The 18,649-nt window shown below is 44.1% G+C and overlaps 1 protein-coding gene across 3 annotated transcripts in view; it reads left to right on the top strand.

The window, feature by feature from the left end:
• mtss1 (MTSS I-BAR domain containing 1) overlaps positions 1-15,817 on the top strand; it is a 131,779-nt gene extending 115,962 nt beyond the window's left edge. For 2 of the 3 annotated variants that reach the window (XM_039015174.1, XM_039015159.1), the window contains 5 exons: positions 1,373-1,463; positions 6,091-6,216; positions 7,021-7,174; positions 11,121-11,147; positions 12,017-15,817. In XM_039015174.1, coding sequence (XP_038871102.1) covers positions 1,373-1,463; positions 6,091-6,216; positions 7,021-7,174; positions 11,121-11,147; positions 12,017-13,095 — 1,477 coding nt within the window. In that variant the 3' untranslated portion in view covers positions 13,096-15,817. The remainder of the gene's footprint in view (positions 1-1,372; positions 1,464-6,090; positions 6,217-7,020; positions 7,175-11,120; positions 11,148-12,016) is intronic. The other variant, XM_039015167.1, reaches the window with a different exon arrangement.
• The last annotated feature ends 2,832 nt before the right edge of the window (positions 15,818-18,649 follow it).

Below are 18,649 nucleotides of genomic sequence, written 5' to 3'. Positions count from 1 at the left end.
CTGCATCTCACTGTATGTGTGAGAGGAATGTGTGTGAAGGGAATAAGCGTCAGTATCCCATTGCCTATGTGTGTTTGGTGTGTGTGTTGAGTCTACTGGTCGTCCAGGCCACAGCAAAAACACACTCCCCCCCAGGTGGTGATTGGGGTAGAGGGATGACGTCCTCCATCATACACACATGCTAGAAGGATTAGCAGACCAGTGGGAAAATGACTAGGCCTAGACCTCAAGTCTTCATAAGGTGCGCTCAAATTAAATGAGCCAAGGCAGATCAAATCCCCAAGTGCACCATAGCCGAACCCCCCTCTAAAGCACAAAACTGTCTATCAGTGTATTTGAATGTGTTGTTATGTATTCTATTGTAATTGATGTAGCTTATTACATTCATTACATTATTTGCTTGGCCGAAAGTGACATGACTTCTATAATGTACATCAAACAACGGTTTAAACATTTGCCACAGAGCAACAGTAGCGAGCAAGCCGTATGGTATAGTCATTTAGAACGGTCATTTCCAGTACAGTGTGTTCTCTGGACCAAGCTCAATTTCCACTTAAGCACCTACTACTGCGGTCAAAACCTGTGGTGTGTTAATATAGCAGAGCATTTATGCATTCAAACCATGAAAGAGGACAGGCTTTCTATTTTAACGATTAGCATGGACACCAACATCCATGAGTGCATTCACACATTTAGTGTCCCAAGTGGCACCCTATTACCTACATAGTGCACTACTTTTGACCAGTGGGCAAAAGTAGTACACTATATATGGCAGGTCTCTCCAAACCTGTTCATGGAAAGCTACTGTCCTTGTCAGATTTCGATCCAACCTCAAATGTAACTAACCTGATTCAGCTAATCAACCAGCTAATTATTAGAATCGGGTGTGCTAGATAAGGAATGGAACCTAAACCTACAGGACGGTAGCTCTCCAGCAACAGGGTTGGAGAGCCCTGATATAGGGAATAGGGTGCCATTTGGGATGTAGCCTTACTATAGTACTCGTTCAAGATAGTTGTAGTGGCTTGGGGCACACCCCCAGTTGAGTTGGCTAAGTGACTTATGTCTGCTGTGATTTTCTTTGTGGATTTTGTGTTCTAGGCTATGTTATGTCTGAGCGTGAATAGGGCAGGACATAGTGCACCAAAACAGATTCAAATGATCAGAAGTTTACCTCACTCACTCACTGTCGTTTGGCTCAGTTTCAGAAGAAATGGCGCAGGTTTTTCATGCCTGGTTGTTTCTCCCTTTTTTCTTTTTCTTTTTTCTCTCTTTTGTTTCCTGCTCTTTTTCATTCATTTGTGCTCTCTCCCACACACACACACACTTTTTCCCCGCTCGCTCTCTCTTGCTCTCTCTCGCTCTCTCTCAGTAACTACAACTCTGTGAGGCACGTCCCCTCTCTGGACTCCATCACCTCCTCTTTGGATGGCATTCGCCCGCCCTCCATGGAATCAGCACAGGTAACCCACACAGCTGTCTACACTTTCACAGCTCCATTCTGAAGTGCTCCATGTCATCTCAATGCAGAAGCGTGACAGACCCAATATTATTTTGTCAGCTGAATTTTTCCAAACGCATCGATCATCGTCCCATTGCTGCACTTTTTCCCAGGGGGCTCAATTGGAAGTAATTTGGAAAATTATGGCAGAGAGTGATGCGGGCGCTGGAAGATGTGAGCATGTGCGTCTGGGCAGGTGTGATGTAGTTGATGTTTCTGTGATGTTGTCGTTTGTATGTTTTGTGTTTAAAAAATAAAATATTACAATTTGTTCAGTCCACTGCATCATAGGTTCAGTCTATTGCCCTTTCCTAACTTGGCTACTGTTGTATATAAACTTTAAACTTATTTGAAAACCCCAGTGAACAGTTTAAAAGAAAGACCTTGCTCTGCCTGGCCCCCTTCCTCTACCTGAGTTACTCATGTTAGACAGTACTCTCTACAACTCCCGTTTCTTCAAACACATCATTCTCTATATCCCTTCCCGTTCCCTTTCCGTGGGTAGTGGCGCTCACCCAGTCCGTTGGCCTGCTTTGAGGGCTGGGAGGGCACCGCACACTCTCTCAGCGAGGGCAGCTTGCCCACCACCTCCATCCACTCTGTGTGCCCACTGCACCCATGCCCGTTCTGCCAGCCACGCCAGCCGCGGACACCACCGTGGGAAAACTCAAGCCTTAATGGCCCCCTGTAATACCCCCCATGGCGTAAACCCCCCAAGTATGGCCCCCACATAACTGTGTGTAGTCTTGTGTTTTTTCGTTTGGTGCATGTATGTGTATGTTTTAACACTAGAAAGACCTGACCTCGTTGGACCCCTTCGTGCCAATGACACGTCTTTTGGACGTCAATGTTCTAACAGTCTAATAAGTTGATGTAATATATGCTATTGGAACAATTATAATTTTTCAGGTCTTATGTAACATTAGAATACACATTTTTGGGGATAACATTTTCATTCGTTTATGTTACTGTAGGCTATATGTAAAAATGAAAAACCACTAAAGACACAGATTTTCAAGTGTAAAATAAATGTTGTTCGTGGAGTGTAATGAAACAAAAAGCATGTACGTTGGAACACAGTAACCGCTTCTTTTTATAACGACAAAACAAATAAAAATACCCAAACCACCAAGACTTGCGGTCAAATTAAGAAAATATTAGTAGGGTTAACATCAGTATAAGCGACAAGTGTGCTTGTGAATAGTGAAAATCAGCACAAAAGCAATAATGGCATTCTAATTAATGTGTCGAGACAGCAGTCAATTATTGTCAGTTATTGGATACATTATTTGTGGTCTTGCTCGTGCTTACAGTATGTTGTCCGTCTTAACGCAATGGCATCAGTTGAATCTCATTTAGCTGTTATCTCTTGTCCAAACAGTTGACACAAATTTTTGTCAATTTCACTTGCAACACTTCCCACAAACAAGTGGCTTGCAGCTGAAACAGGTATTGGGGGTTCTGTTCCAAGGGCATCTGCCCACCTGGCAGTTTCTCCTCGGCGGGAATTTCTGCAGCCTTGGACGTCATATATCTCTAACGTACATAGCATGTGTGCCAGACTCATGATGAAGTCTCTCCTGCTCATGGTGTTGTTCATGCACTGCTTGAACAACACGTGTGTGTTGCTAGCAGTCGAGTTAAACATGTTGTAGACCCCTGCAACAGGCCAGCAGGGAGTTCCTCCTTTCACCGAGTACAGCTGTTCCATCTGAGGTTAAACATCCACACCGACCTATAGAGTAGAAAAGGTTTATTTTCCCAATGGTGACATTTCTCTCCTTGCCAACGTAAGGTTCAACAAGCATCTTGCCCGATATGAATACTTTCCCAAATATGGAAAGCTGTTCAGCATTTACTTGGTGTCAACGTCAGCGGCTAACCAAAACTTGGGCTGATATAGGGTACTGTTTTGAGATTATAATTATAATCGATTAATACAATAGAATATCCATGCATTATTTGCTTCCCCTCGCTCATCAACTCACCCATTCTCCCCCATCATACTATGCTTCTTTTATTTAATCTGTTATATGTGTGAAATTAGTTTCGGTATAGTTTAGATTCAGTTTTGAGGCAATAATCTGGGTGATTATCAACTGGGCGTGGCACCTTCAACTGTCTGGAGAAGTTGAGGAGAGGTTGTAACACCAGTTCTGTTTGTGATATTGAGATTCTAACAATGACAGTGTGTTATATAGATTTATTAAGGAAAATGGCAGTAATTACATTGTTTATTAGTTTTGAGTCATTATGACGCTCTCTGCCTTTCTAGTGTTAAGTACCCTATGTCCCTGTAATGGTGGGGTGTGTGTGAGACGTCTTTTTTGTGTAAAATGAATGCATCCAGTGTCTGTAAGTGTGTGGTTATGTATGTGTGTGTGAGGGAGAAAAACAGCTTTCGCTAATTTACTTTCAGCCCATAACTTGACCTGCTTCCCACTGGAAATGTAAAATTTGCAACTTGAAGTTATATATAACCCAACTAGCCCCCTCTGATGGCCCAAAAACTCCTTAAAAACCCATTGCTCTCAATAACACTTTAACCCGTATAATAGAGCGGTGCTAATTATAGTAATTATATATAGCTTTTTTTTGTAATATAGGGTTCTAACATGTAGTTTTGTTACTGTGCCTCTAACTCCCTCCCGTCCTTATCAGTGATCGGCTCGCTGACATTCACAGTACCCATCCTTGTGTCAACATCCCGTTCTTCAGTGTTTGTTTCCTCTGCCCTGCCCAGCCCAGCCTTACCCTGATACATTAACCTCTGATACATATTGTCATGTGGACTTTTGTTTCTCTGTCACATCAAACAGGCCACTGCTTGTTTTGTTTTTGCATGAGGTATAGGCATACAGTGCATTCGGAAAGTTTTCAGACCCATTCCCTTTTTCCACATTTTATGTTACAGCCTTATTCTAAAATGAATTAAATGAATACAAATCTTCATCAATCTACACAATACCCCATAATGACGAACCGAAAACAGATTTTTTGAATCTTTTGCAACTTTGTAAAATACTAAAAAACTGATACCTTATTTAAGTGTTCAGAACCTTTGCTATGAGACTCAAAATTTAGCTTAGGTGCATCCTGTTTTCATTGATCATCCTTGATGTTTCTACAACTTGATTGGACATGATTTGGAAAGGCACATACCTGTCTATAAGGTCCCACAGTTGACAGTGCATGTCCGAGCAAAAACCAAGCCATGAGGTCAAAGGAATTGTCCGTAGAGCTCCGAGACAAGATTGTCGATGCACAGATCTGGGGAAGGGTACTGAAACATGTCTGCAGCATTGAAGGTCCCCAAGAACACAGGGACCTCCATCATTCTTAAATGGAAGAAGTTTGGAACCACCAAGACTTCTTAGAGCTGGCTGCCCGGCAAAACTGAGCAATCAGGGGAGAAGGGCCTTGGTCAGGGAGGTGACCAAGAACCCAATGGTCGCTCTGACAGAGCTCCAGAATTCCTCTCACCTTTACATAAGGCACCTTAGGTAAATGTGATGGGAGAACCTTCCAGAAGGACAACCATCTCTGCAGCACTCAACCAATCAGTCATTTATGGTAGTAGCCAGGTGGAAGCCACTCCTTAGTAAAAAGGCACATGACAGCCCGCTTGGAGTTTGCCAAAAGGCACCTAAAGGACTAAACAAGATTCTCTGGTCTGAACCAAGATTTAACTCTTTGGCCTGAATGCCAAGTGTCACGTCTGGAGGAAACCTGTCACCATCTCTACGGTGAAGCATGGTGGTGGCAGCATCATGCTGTGGGGATGTTTTTCAGTGGCAGGGACTGGGGAACTCGAGGGAAAGATGAACTGAGCAAAGTACAGAGATCCTTGATGAAAACTTGTTCCAGAGCGGTCAGGACCTCAGACTGGGGCGAAGGTTCACCTTCCAACAGAACAACGACCCTAAGCACACAGCCAAGACAACGCAGGAGTGGCTTCGGGACAAGTCTCTCAATGTCCTTGTGTGGCCCAGCCAGAGCCCGGACTTGAACCAGATCGAACATCTCTGGATTGAGCTGAAAGTAGATGTACAGTGATGCTCCCCATCCCACCTGACAGAGCTTGAGAGGATCTGCAGAGAAGAATGGGAGAAACTCTGCAAATACAGGTGTGCAAAGCTTGTAGCTTCATACCCATTAAGACTTGAGGCTGTAATCGCTGCCGAAGGTGCTGCAACAAAGTACTGAGTAAAGGGTCTGAATACTTATGTCAATGTGATATTGAAGTTCATTTCTAAAAAACTGTTTTCGCTTTATCATTAAAGGGTTTTGTGTGTAGATTGATGGGGAGAAAAACTATTTCATAATAAGGCTGAAAGGTAACAAAATGTGAAAAAGGTCTAGGGGTCTGAATACTTTCCGAATGCACTGTATATATTATAATGGAATGTGATAGAATGTATGACGTTATTTAGTTATCCATCTGTAATAATAGAATGTCTGTATTTAATGGTGTATATCTGTTTATAGAGTATAGAATATATCATATCTGTGTATAAAACGTCTATCTGTATCTATTGGTACATTGAGGTGGCAGTGGCACAATCTGATGTTGTTGGTGTTCATTTCAGGAGGTGAGTGGGTCGTGGTCGGGACATACCGGGTCGGGCACAGAGAACGGCACGGCCATGCCTCCTCCTCACAACTCCTACACACAGCACGGAGAGAGGGCCCGCGCCATGTCCACACCCGGAAAGGTAGCAAACACACACACACACACACAGAGACTCGCACGCACGCACACACACAAGCTGAAACATGCGCACGCGCACACACACCCACACAGAGACTTGCACACACACACCCACACAGAAACTTGCACACACACACAAGCTGAGACACACATACAGACACACACACTCGCACCTCCATAGAATGCTTATCAGTTTGTACTTTGATATGTGGTCAATGATTAAAGCAAATCAGCACCGGTGCAGTGCGTTCCGACTTTTGGGAATCCATTTATACTTAATTGATTGTAGGATAACTTAAGACGTATTTCCACAAGGAAGTGATGGCAACACCTTGCATTACCTAGGCATTATTCCAGGGTAAATAATAGCTGTAACTAATTGTCGTCTAACAAGCATGTAAGTGTAATCAGTAACAGTTATTACCGTTGTTCATTTTGTTTTTCAAAAAAACACAGGTGAGAGCTTAAGTCAGGGCTGCCCAACCCTCTTTCTGGAGGTTTTCAGTCCAACCCTAATTTAGCATATCTGATTCAGTCTTGTTGAGCAGCTAATTAGTAGAATCAGGTGTGTTAAATTAGGGTTTGACTGAAAACCCACAGAATGGTAGATCTCCAGGAAGAGAGTTGGGAAGCCCAGCCCCATGCATGATTGCATGTACCACTATTTACTAGGGTGTAATTCTTAGTGTTCAGCTGACGGTGGCAACAGAGGCCAAGAAGTTGAGGGATTTTCTTCCATTGTACATTCCCTTTTTTTCCCTTTTTTTAACAATGATCTTCCTTCCTCTATCCTTTCTCCCTCTCATAGCCCCAGAGTGCCCGGGAGCAGCTGGCCCTGGCCCTCGGCGGAGGGCTCAACTCGGAGGCCCCCCGCACCAGCCACGACTCCCTCCACTGCTCCAGCGGCTACAGCACGCAGACCACCACGCCCTCCTGCTCCGAGGACACCATCCCCTCCCACGGTTAGTAGTGACCACTGCTCACCATCACCACCAAAACCCCTCACCATCACCACCAAAACCCCTGCCACACACCACTCCTGGGATACGTCCCAAATGGCACCCTATGGTCTACCTAGTGCGCTACTTTTGACAAGAACCTACTATCCCCCTGTGGTCACACGGGGATAGTAGGTTCTCTGTCTGCATGTCCCTCTGTCTGCTTGTCTGCCTATATGTACAGTACCAGTCAAGTTTGTACACACCTACTCATTCAAGGGTTTTTCTTTATTTTTACTATGTTCTTCATTGTAGAATAATATTTAAGACATAAAAACTATTAAATAACACATATGGAATCATGTAGTAACCAAAAACGTGTTAAACAAATCTAAATATATTTTATTCTTCAAAGTTGCCACCCTTTGTCTTGATGACAGCTTTGCACACTTTCACCTGGAATGCATTTCAATTAACAGGTGTACCTTATTTGTGGAATTTCTTTCCTTAATGCATTTGAGCCAATCAGTTGTGTTGTGACAAGGTAGGGGTGATATACAGAAGATAGCCCTATTTGGCAAGAAAAGCTCAAGTAAGCAAAGAGAAACGACAGTCCATCATTACTTTAAGACATGAAGGTCAGTCAATACGGGACATTTCAAAAACTTTGAAAGTTTCTTCATGTGCAGTCACAAAAACTATCAAGAGCTATGATGAAACTGGCTCTCATGAGGACCGCCACAGGAAAGGAAGACCCAGAGTTACCTCTGCTGCAGAGGTTTAGAGTTAACTGCACCTCAGAAATTGGAGCCCAAATAAATGCTTCACAGAGTTCAAGTAACATCTCAACATCAACTGTTCAGAGGGGACTGCGTGAATCAAGCCTTCATGGTCGAATTACTGCAAAGAAACCACTACTAAAGGACACCAATATGAAGAAGAGACTTGCTTGGGCCAAGAAACACGAGCAATGGACATTAGACGAGTGGAAATCTGTCCTTTGGTCTGATTAACCAATTTAGATTTTTGGTTCTAACTGCTCTGTCTTTGTGAGACCCAGAGTAGGTGAACAGATCTCCGCATGTGTGATTCCCACCGTGAAGCATGGAGGAGGTGGTGTGATGTTGTGGGGGTGCTTTGCTGGTGACACTGGCTGTGTTCGAATACCCATACTAACAAGATAAAGTTAATATGCCAAAGTTCCCGGATGTCGTACTACATTTACCAAAATACGAAGTATACACGCAGTGGATTCTATTTCTGTACTTTTAGGGCCCATACTGCAATTCTTCGGGAAATGGGCGTGGCTTCACAACATTTTCAGATTTTCAGAAAATATGCAGCCGAAGTCCAAGAGCGGATACAAATTAATTGCTTTACTAAATATGACAAATGTTAACATGTTGAGCATTGTAATAAAGTAATGACTTTTCAAATGATTTACGCTACACGTTATGTTGGCTGACTGTGTTGGCTACGCTATCCTTATGAACCGCATAGAATATCATTACAACATAGGTACTACCGGTATGTTAGCTAGCTACCTCGTTAGTTGGCTACTAATACATTGAACTTGGCAGTATATTAACTATACTCTATCTAACTACCCAATGTTTATTGACTTGATTATTCACGTCATTCATAGCTAAGTGGTATAGTTGTTCTCAATGGACATAAATTCGCTCTGGCTATATACTCCGATTTCAGAGCACTCTCGTCTGAGTGTGCCAGAGCGCAGAATAACTGAGGAATTTACAAACGCTCAACACCTGTTTTTAATTTGGCCGGTGTCATGAAAACAGCCTAATCAGCTCTGCTATGGCGAGTACAATGGTCAGTGAGGTGTTTTCTCATTTGTGTCTGGAAGTAGCTAGCCAGTTAGCTTGTGTGCTTGACTGCATTTCCGTTGTGATGGTCAGAACCACCGTTGTGATGGTCAGAACGCGCGGATCAACCCTACACCTCGGCCAGTGTGCACTCTGAACGCTCCGAGAGGGGAAACGTTCAGAATTTACAAATGGACAATCTGACAACGCTCAATTTAAGAACGCCCAGAGCACACTCTGGCACTCCAGATTGAACTTACAAACACAAAAATGTTTAGCTAGTAATTTGTTGTGCTAACAAGCTAGCAAGAGGTTGCATAGCAACATAATCAACTTCCGGTAGACAGGCGTAGCGCTAGTATGCTCAACTGAAAGGACACCGTTCGTTTACAGTATACTAAAATTAACTAACAGTATGTAGTGTATATACTCATTACGTATGTAGTATACAGTACGTTAGTATGGGTATTCGAACACAGCTACTGTCTGTGATTTATTTAGAATTCAAGGCACACTTAACCAGCATGGCCACCACAGAATTCTGCAGCGATACGCCATCCTACCTGGTTTGTGCTTAGTCCCACTATCATTTGTTTTTCTACAGGACAGTTACCCAAAACACACCTCCAGGCTATGTAAGGGCTATTTTACCTAGAAGGATAGAGTGCTGCATCAGATGACCTGGCCTCCACAATCACCCGATCGCAACCCAATTGAGATGGTTTGGGATGAGTTGGACCGCAGAGTGATGGAAAAGCAGTCAACAAGTGCTCAGCATATGTGGGAACTTCAAGACTGCTGAAAAAGCATTCCTCATGAAGCTCGTTGAGGGAATTCCTCAAATAGATTTGGATTTGGATTTGTTTAACACTTTTTGGGTTACTACATGATTCCATATGTGTAATCTCATAGTTTTGATGTCTTTATTCTACAATGTAGAAAATAATACAAATAAAAACCCTTGAATGATTAGGTGTGTCCAAACTTTGACTGGTACTGTATGTCTGTCTGTCTGTCTCTCTGGCTCAGCCAGCTCTGTTTTTCAGTCGGTTTCTGTCTGGGATCTTATAATGCATTCTTGTCGTATTGTTTGTCTGTCTGTACGTGTCATGATTGAAGTATTGTCTCTATTTGTACTCTTCGGTCTGTTTGCCTACCTGCCTTATCTGTGTGTCTGTCTGCACATGTGATTGTTTTGCAGTCTGTCGCATGCATCCGCCTGTCATTTCACAACCAAAACAGAATCGCGTCTTCACTTTTATCTAATCCATGTGCCTGTTTCAACAGCATTATTACAGCATCAGCCTGTGCAAGTAGCCTCTGGTAGTATTATGCGCGTTTGTCTGCAGTGCTACCTAGTGATGGGAGAAAATATTGATAGTTATATATCGCAATATTATTTTTGGATGATATTATATTATGTTTTATATTTGTTCGCTAGGTAGCGTTAGCTAGCGCTAGTCGGCTAGACCTGCTCCAAAACTCTGGTATTTTTCATCCTGTAGCTTGGCCTCAGTATTATTTTTTAAATAATGAGCCAATGTGTTTTCAACCCTTTTATTTTCATGACTGATCAAAACAAATTGTCTCATGCTCTCTCTCCTCTCTCTGCAGCAGACAGTGTGCAATATGTTTAGAACTTAACAGTGCCGTATTGGATCGCAATAGATATAGAATTGTGAGAATAGTAATTGATATTGTAACGGCACCTACACTGCATTCGGAACATATTCAGACCCCTTGACTTAACTTTTTGTTACGTTATTGTGTGTAGATGTATTTAATCCATTTTCAAATAAGGCTGTAACATAACAAAATGTGGAAAAAGTCATAGGGTCTGAATACTTTCCGAATGCACCGTAAGTACTGTGATAATATTGTCTCGTGCGGTATCATGTTTGTCGTATCAAAAGCCTGCATGCCGAGATGTAAAGCCATACGTAGCTTATCAGGGCCAATGCCTGCAACCCGAGAATATTATTTTACTCCAGTTTGATCCCTCTCAAAGCATCATGGTGCTAGACTGTCACTTTGACGCATCCCCCCCATTCAACATATCATGTTACTTTTGATAATATAAAATGAGCTCACTAAGTTTTTCTTTTTTGTATATAAGTTCAACGCAATTCTATATTCTTTTTCAGCTGTAAAGAAAGAGCTGCCTCTTTATGGTAGGTTTCTTGTCCATTACTGTTTAGATTTGTCCCTCTCTGTTCCTTACAAGTAAAATGACAAGATCATCCACAGTGATTTAGTGTGACATTGTGCTGTGAGTTCTCATCACATCAAATGGCCTTTTGCTAGTGAAAGAAGAGCATTAGCGTAGAACATTTGGTGTGTGTGACATGTGAAGAAGAGACAAAACCTTTGCGTAAGAGGATGAGCGGAGTTCTTATGTGAGTGATTGGGCATATGCACATGTTTGCGTATGTGGTACTGCCCGGAAATTGTGTTCGTGTCTTTACCATCATCGCCTGGTAACAGGTCATCGCTCTGTGGTGACTCACCCTTTATCATATATACACCCCCTCCGCCCCCTAATTTCTTCCTCATCAGATACGACTGTTTTTTTCCTTCATTTTTTAAAAACTTCCGGTCACAAACTGGCCAGTGATTCAGAGCCCTATGTCAGAAGGTGATCACTAGATAGAGAATAGTGTGCAGTTTGGGATGCAGACATCATTCGGTTATAATGTTTGGGGCAAATCTGGACTCATTGAGTTTCTGTGGTTCTCTAACACATTTTACATGTCTGACTCCACTGAATATTTCTAGTCTTCAATGCAGTCTCACGTACTTTAGTGTAGAAGAGCTTTGTGCAACAAAGTTCTTGGTTTATAACGGAATGCATCAGGTCAGATTTTCCACCCCAGTCCAAAGCGTCTGCTTTCTTTCCATGTTATTTTCCAGTTAGGAAATAAATGCATTGTGTGTTCCTCCACTCTAAGTAACCACAGGCTTACTCTTGTTCCTCCTCCTCCTCACCCCTCCTTTATCCATCTGTCCCTCATCCCTTTCTCCCTCCTTCTCCACCCACCAGACTACGACTACATCTGCCTGCACCGGGGCGAGGAGGAGCACCACGGCCCGCCTGACTTTGACAAGTCCTCCACCATCCCGCGCAACAGCGACCTCAGCCTGCAGTACCGCAAGATGTTCCAGAGCAAGCGACCCGCCTCCACAGTCAGCTTGCTGGCCGAGCCCGAGCTGCTAGGCTTGTGCCAATCGCACACTGCCACCATCCGCCGCAAGCCCTCCTCCAAGCCTGCCTACCGCCGCGGCACCATCAGCGGCGGCGTGCCTATCCCCATCTCCACCCCCCAAGTGCCCCTCAAAGCCCTGGGCGTAGGAGGGGGAGGCAACTGCGGCGGAGGGGGGAACAGCGGGAGCAATGAGAACATGGGGCCACCAGAGGGCGGGATGAGCTGGACGGTGGACCACACCAAGCACAGCCTGTACACGTCGACCCAGAGCCTGAGCGCCATGCCCTTGCACCAGTCTTCGTCCACATCACCGTACTACTCGCTGATCCCGGGCCAGGCGCCAGTTCCCATGGGTAGCTCGGAGCAGCTGTACCAGCTCAGCAAGCAGCAGCAGTACGCCCTGCACCAGCAGCAGCAAAAGCAGTACCAGCAGCAGCACCTGCAGTACAACCAGCAGCAGCAGTATCAACAGCAGCCCCAGACACATCAGGTGCAACCAACAGCCCAGACACAACAACAGCAGCAAACGTTTCAATTACAGCAACGTTTCCAGCAACAACAGCTACAGCAGCAACAACAACTGTACCAACAGCAGCTCCAGCAGCAGCAGCAACAGAAGCTCCAACATCAAAAGCAGCTTCAGCAACAGCAGCTCATACAACAACAGCAGCAACCGATTCAGCAGCAGTCTCATCTCCAACAACAGCACAATACTTCTGGCGCTGCCAACCAGCTGGTGGAGAGCAGCCACTGCCTGCCCCCCCAGCAGCACCCTGCCGCCCAGGAGCAGGATGCGGAGGAGCCCTCGGGGGCCGGAGGTCACATGGCCACGATGATCCGGGGAGTGAAACTGCGTCGGACCCTGACCAACGACCGCTCTGCCCCCTTCATCCCCCCGCCCAGCCATTTCAAATGAGTCCCTACCAGTGTAGGTTGTCATCGTTTTGTTTTACGGTTCTTGCTTTTCTTTTAGCTTTTCTTGCTTCTTTTTTTTGGGGGGGGGGGGGGGGGGGGGTTGCATTTTTGGACATTTCGTCTGGTGTAATCAAATGTCCAGCAGCACTGTGTTTTAAAATGATTATTATAATTTTCCTCAGATGGACTCGTAGGTGAATATGCCCTCTTTATCGCTCTGTAATTAAGATGTTTATACATACGAGGATGCGTGTTGGCTATATAAAAGCATTTGAGGTCATAGATCAGGGGTGTTCAAACTCTTACACTACGATGTCCGTAACCTGCTGGTTTTCTGTTGTACCTGATAATTAATTACACCCATGTGGTGTCCCAGGTTTAAATCAGTTCATTAGAGGGGAACAAATCAAAAAAGCAGTGGAACTGGATTCAAGGACACAGGACTAGACCTATATAGCTTTCTCGTCTGTATCTCGTTCAAGATGATCAAGTGAGCTCAATCACTCATGTACTGTTAGGTCCACAGTGAAATGCTTTGAGCTGGCTTTTCTATTTATTCAGCTGACTTTTTTCTCTCTCAACACACACACACACACACTTCACCTTCTGTGTGGCGGAGGCAATGGGCCCCTTGTGATGGAGGTTGACTGTTTAAGCCAATCAGAGGCTTTGACTGCAGGGCAGAGAGGGGTCACGGGTTCAGCAAAGGGCTTTGTGGGGCTTTTGATAGCAGGGGTCAGGACTTAATGTGTACCGTAAGATCGTTGGGCTGGAAGGTAAAGCCACCATTGTGTGGGTTGAGGAGGACTGCAACTCAATATTAGGAAGGTGTCATTGTTTTGTAAACTCGGTGTATCTTGAGACATTCTTCACATTGCAAAGCACATTGATTTAGTGATGTAGGTGGTGTAGTTTCTGATGGCCCGGTTCCCCGTAAGTGTAGCATCTCTGATAGATATCTTCCCTTAATCAAGTCTACCTGAGGTTGGAGTTCTGGTTAATAAAACAATTATAATAGCATTCTTTTAGGGTAATCAGTCTCTTTTATGAGGAACATATGGTGCTATTGTGACATACCAATCCCAGCCTAGATGAACTCCCCTGACTCCTCTCCTGACACATGATGCACTCACTGGCCAAATTAATTTTGGAAATATACATTTTTATAATGATATGAAAACCAATGTTGCTGACCAAGCAAGCTGTCGAAACTACTTACAGACCATAGAAGTCATGTGAGGAGACTCGCTGTTTGTGGAGTGACAACAGTTTGTCCTGCTCTGGGTTAGTGGTTTTGGGCTGTTCCTAGAATGTGAGCCCCACCCAACTGTTAATCACAGCGTGGGGGAGGAGGTTGTGAAATCGTTTGATTAAAGGCAAATAAGTGATGTGGCATTGCATTTAGAATTTGTTTACCATTGTGTTCTTCTTAACTGAACTACTTTAAATGTGTGGGGGTTTGGGCCTTTACACATAGCTACTCTTCCCTCAAAAATCCTGAGTGAGGGGGAGGTATAATACAATACCGAGTCCTCCGCTAAGTGCATATCCCTCTCCCCCAACATTAAAGGAGACTAGCACCCGGCTGGGTTATTCTTTCCTCTGTCTCACATTCCCCCCCATCCCTCCTTTTTTTTCTTTTGAACCTCCCGGTTTGTGTAGGAGGCCCAATTACCTGACACCAGTCGCTGCCTTACACCTGTCACCGGGTGCATGGAATGGCACGATTGGCCGGTTTAGCGATTGTGCGCCCTCCCATCTTGCCTCTGGCCTCTTCATGTTGCCGGGAGAAACGCCCGTTTCCCAGAGGAACTACAATGGCCTCTGTAGTAGAGGCCTTTGTGACAGGAGGTGCGTTGTTGTATAATCCTGACTCAAGCAGCTTTAAAGCAATATCGGGCTGCATTTGATCCACAGCTTTAAGTTTAAGTTCTAGGCGGCGAATGGTAATTACAGTGCGCATATCTCCCTAACCCCAAATTATGAAGCGGCATTGCCCTAGTGGAATGAGCAAGGGTCGTGGATAGTCAAATTATGGGGCAGCTGAGCTGGGACATTCTCTCTCTCTCTGCTGGGTTAATTGTATGTTATCCGATAAGATTTGTGTTTTACTGAGAAGTTTTTCAGTTTGAGTGAAAAAAGTCAAAATTCAGTTGTATAGACTAAGGAGATGAAATGATAAGAAGTTTTGTATGAATGTAAACATGTTATTTTGAATTATCCTTTTCAGGCCCAGCCAGCCTATACTTTCCCATCTCAAACACTGCTACAGTCCCACTCCCACCCCACCAATCAGCATAACTGAAGAGCCAAACCCTGTTCTAAAAGCCATGTTCCAGTTATTTACCTTAACCTGGCCCATGGGTTCTGGTCAAAAGTAGTGCAGTATATAGGGAATAGGGTGCCATTTGGACACAGGCTCTCTAGTCTGTTACCAATGCCACTCACCGGCAGTGTGTGAGAGGCTGAGACTTTGAGTTTTGACAATAAATTTAGAAAATATCAAATAGACTCTAACCCTTTCCTGCCATTCTTGACCCCAAAGCTGCCCCATAGAGCGCCAACTGACCAACCCTCCTCCTGTTGATCCAGTTCTGTAAATAGTTTCTCTCATTGTAAAAGCGTTCAATTGCTATGTGTCACAAATGCACCTGTGTAGTGAAGCTGAAGCCTTAAATGAAAAGGAATGTGGGTTTTAAAATATAAATGCGTTCAAAAAGTTGCTCCTTGTCTTGTTTTTTGTCTCAAAAGGTCGAACACGCATTTTTATATTGTAACCTGTTTTGTTTACATCTAGTCTAGTAACAAAGCTTTGTGAGGACTTTCTTAATCTGTATATGTTTGAAGGGCTACTTTGGGATTTTGGCAATAAGGCCATTTATCTACGTCCCCAGAGTCAGATGAACTCGTGGATACCATTTTTATGTCTGTGTACAGAGATACCCATAGACATCCAGTCATTGCGCTAACGCTAATTAGCATTGGCTCGCAAAAACTACCTCTAACTTCCTTCATACTGTACACAGACCAAAAAAAATGGTAATGACTCGTCTCACACACTGACACACACACTAGATAATGGGTGCGTGCCACGTCATCGACTGTCATTGACTGATAAATTGCTATAACATGTGGTTAGCTGATACTTCAAATACCTATCCATGTGTTGTAAGATCTGTCAGGCGTCAGCAACTTCTAAACTTAGGAACGTGCCAAATAATAGCAGATGCATCATGACTAAGCAGACAGTGCTGCACAGTAACTGGCATGTAATAAGAGTGGGATGATCTCATGTAGGGCGGGATTGCACAGCTATTGCTCTGCTGCGTGACCATGTGACATGTGTTCTCACTCTGGGCCACTGGAAGGCATCACACACCACCATTGGCATAATTTATTTATTTAACCTTTATTTAACTAGGCAAGTCGGTTAAGAACAAATTCTTATTTACAATGACTACCAAAAGGCAAAAGGCCTATATGCGGGGACGGGCTAGGATGAAAAAAATGATGACAAAACACACATCACGACAAGAGACAACACAACACTACATAAAGAGAGACCTAAGACGACAACATAGCAAGGCAGCAACGCATGACAACACAGCATGGTAGCAACACATGGCAGCAGCACAACACAGCATGGTAGAAACAACATGGTACAAAATTATTGGGCACAGACAACAGCACAAAGGGAAAGAAGGTAGAGACAATACATTGCGCAAAGCAGCCCCAACTGTCAGTAAGTGTCCAGGATTGAGTCTTTGAATGAAGAGATTGAGATAAAACTGTCCAGTTTGAGTGTTTGTTGCATGTACTCATTACAAATCGAGTCTCAAGGTAGAAATTGCACCCATCCTACTTCAGATCTAGCATCAGATTACCCTACCCCAAATACTAACCTTAAAGAGATTCTCCCGTACTTTTGTATACTTTTTAGACATTACTTCTGAAAGTAGCACTCACAAGCCAAAAGTGGGCCCCCGAAAATTGCTGTCTCCACTGAGCCTTTGGGGCCGCCCTGCAACCACATTGGATAATGCTTGGTAGGCCTCTTGCTAGCTGTCACTCAAATGTGAGGGGCTGGAGCTCATTGTCTAGAACTCAAATTGTTAGGGGGCTGGACCACGTGGGGGGAAATGTAGGGAAAATGACACTGCACAGCTTCAAGAAAACAGTCACTTTCAAACTAGGGATTTCGTGGCTAATTGAAGTTAATTAAACAGTAAATCTGCTCATAGATTATGCATGTGCAGTGCCTTCGGAAAATATTTACATCCCTTCACTTTTTCCAAATGTTATGTTACAGCCTTATTAAAAAATATGTATATATATCCTCAGCAATCTACACACAATACGAAAGTGAAACATTTTTGGGGAGTTTTACCAAATGTATTACAAATAGAAATACCTTATTTACAGATGTATTCAGATTCTTTGCTATGAGACTTGAAATTGAGCTCGGTGCATCCTGTTTCCATTGATCATCCTTGATGTTTCTACAACTTGATTGGAGTCCACCTGTGGTAAATGCAATTTATCGGACATGGAAAGTCACACACCTGTCTATAAAAGGTCCCACAGTTGACTGTACAAAAAAAATAAACCAAGCCATGAGGTACAAGGAATTGTCCGTAGAGCTCCGAGACAGGATTAAGTCAAGGCACAGATCTGAGGAAGGGTACCAAAAAAACTATGCAGCATTGTAGGTCCCCAAGAACACACTGGCCTCCATCATTCTTAAATGGAAAAAGTTTGGCACCACCAAAACTTCTTAGAGTTGGCCCCGGCCAAACTGAACAATCGGGGGAGAAGAGCTCTGGTCAGGGAGGTGACCGAGAACTGGATGGTTACTCTGAAAGCGCTCCAGAGTTCCTCTGTGGAGATGGGAGAACTTTCCAGAAGGACAACCATCTCTGCAGCACTCCACCAAACAGGCCTTATTGTAGAGTGGCTAGATGGAAGCCACTCTTCAGTAAAAGGCACATGACAGTCTGCTTTGAGTTTGCCAAAAGACACCTAAAGACTCTCAGACCATGAGAAACAAGATTCTCTGGTCTGAAAAAAACAAGATTTAACTCTGGCCTGAATGCCAAGCGTCAAGTCTGGAGGAAACCTGGCACCATCCCTACGGTGAAGCATGGTGGTGGCATTATGCTGTGGGGATGTTTTTCAGCGGCAGGGACTGGGAGACCAGTCAGGATCGAGGCAAAAATGAACGGAGCAAAGTACAGAGAGATCCTTGATTAAAAAAACGTTTCCAGAGCGCTCAAGACCTCAGACTGGGGCGACGGTTCACCTTCCAACAGGACAACGGCACACAGGCAAGACAACGCGGTTTTTACTACAGGACAAGTATCTGACTGTCCTTGAGTGGCCCAGCCAGAGCCTGGACTTGAACCTGATCTTACATCTCTGGAGAGACCTGAAAATAGCTGTGCAGCAATACTCCCCATCCCACCTGACAGCTTGAGAGGATCTGCAGAGAAGAATGAAAGAAACTCCCCAAATACAGGTGTGCCAAGCTTGTAGCGTCATACCCAAGAAGACTCGAG

Source organism: Salvelinus namaycush, chromosome 2, assembly GCF_016432855.1.
Source record: "Salvelinus namaycush isolate Seneca chromosome 2, SaNama_1.0, whole genome shotgun sequence".
In the NCBI taxonomy this organism is placed as follows: domain Eukaryota; kingdom Metazoa; phylum Chordata; class Actinopteri; order Salmoniformes; family Salmonidae; genus Salvelinus; species Salvelinus namaycush.
The sequence above is the reverse complement of the archived record's forward strand: the minus strand, read 5'-3'. Positions and strand labels throughout refer to the sequence as shown.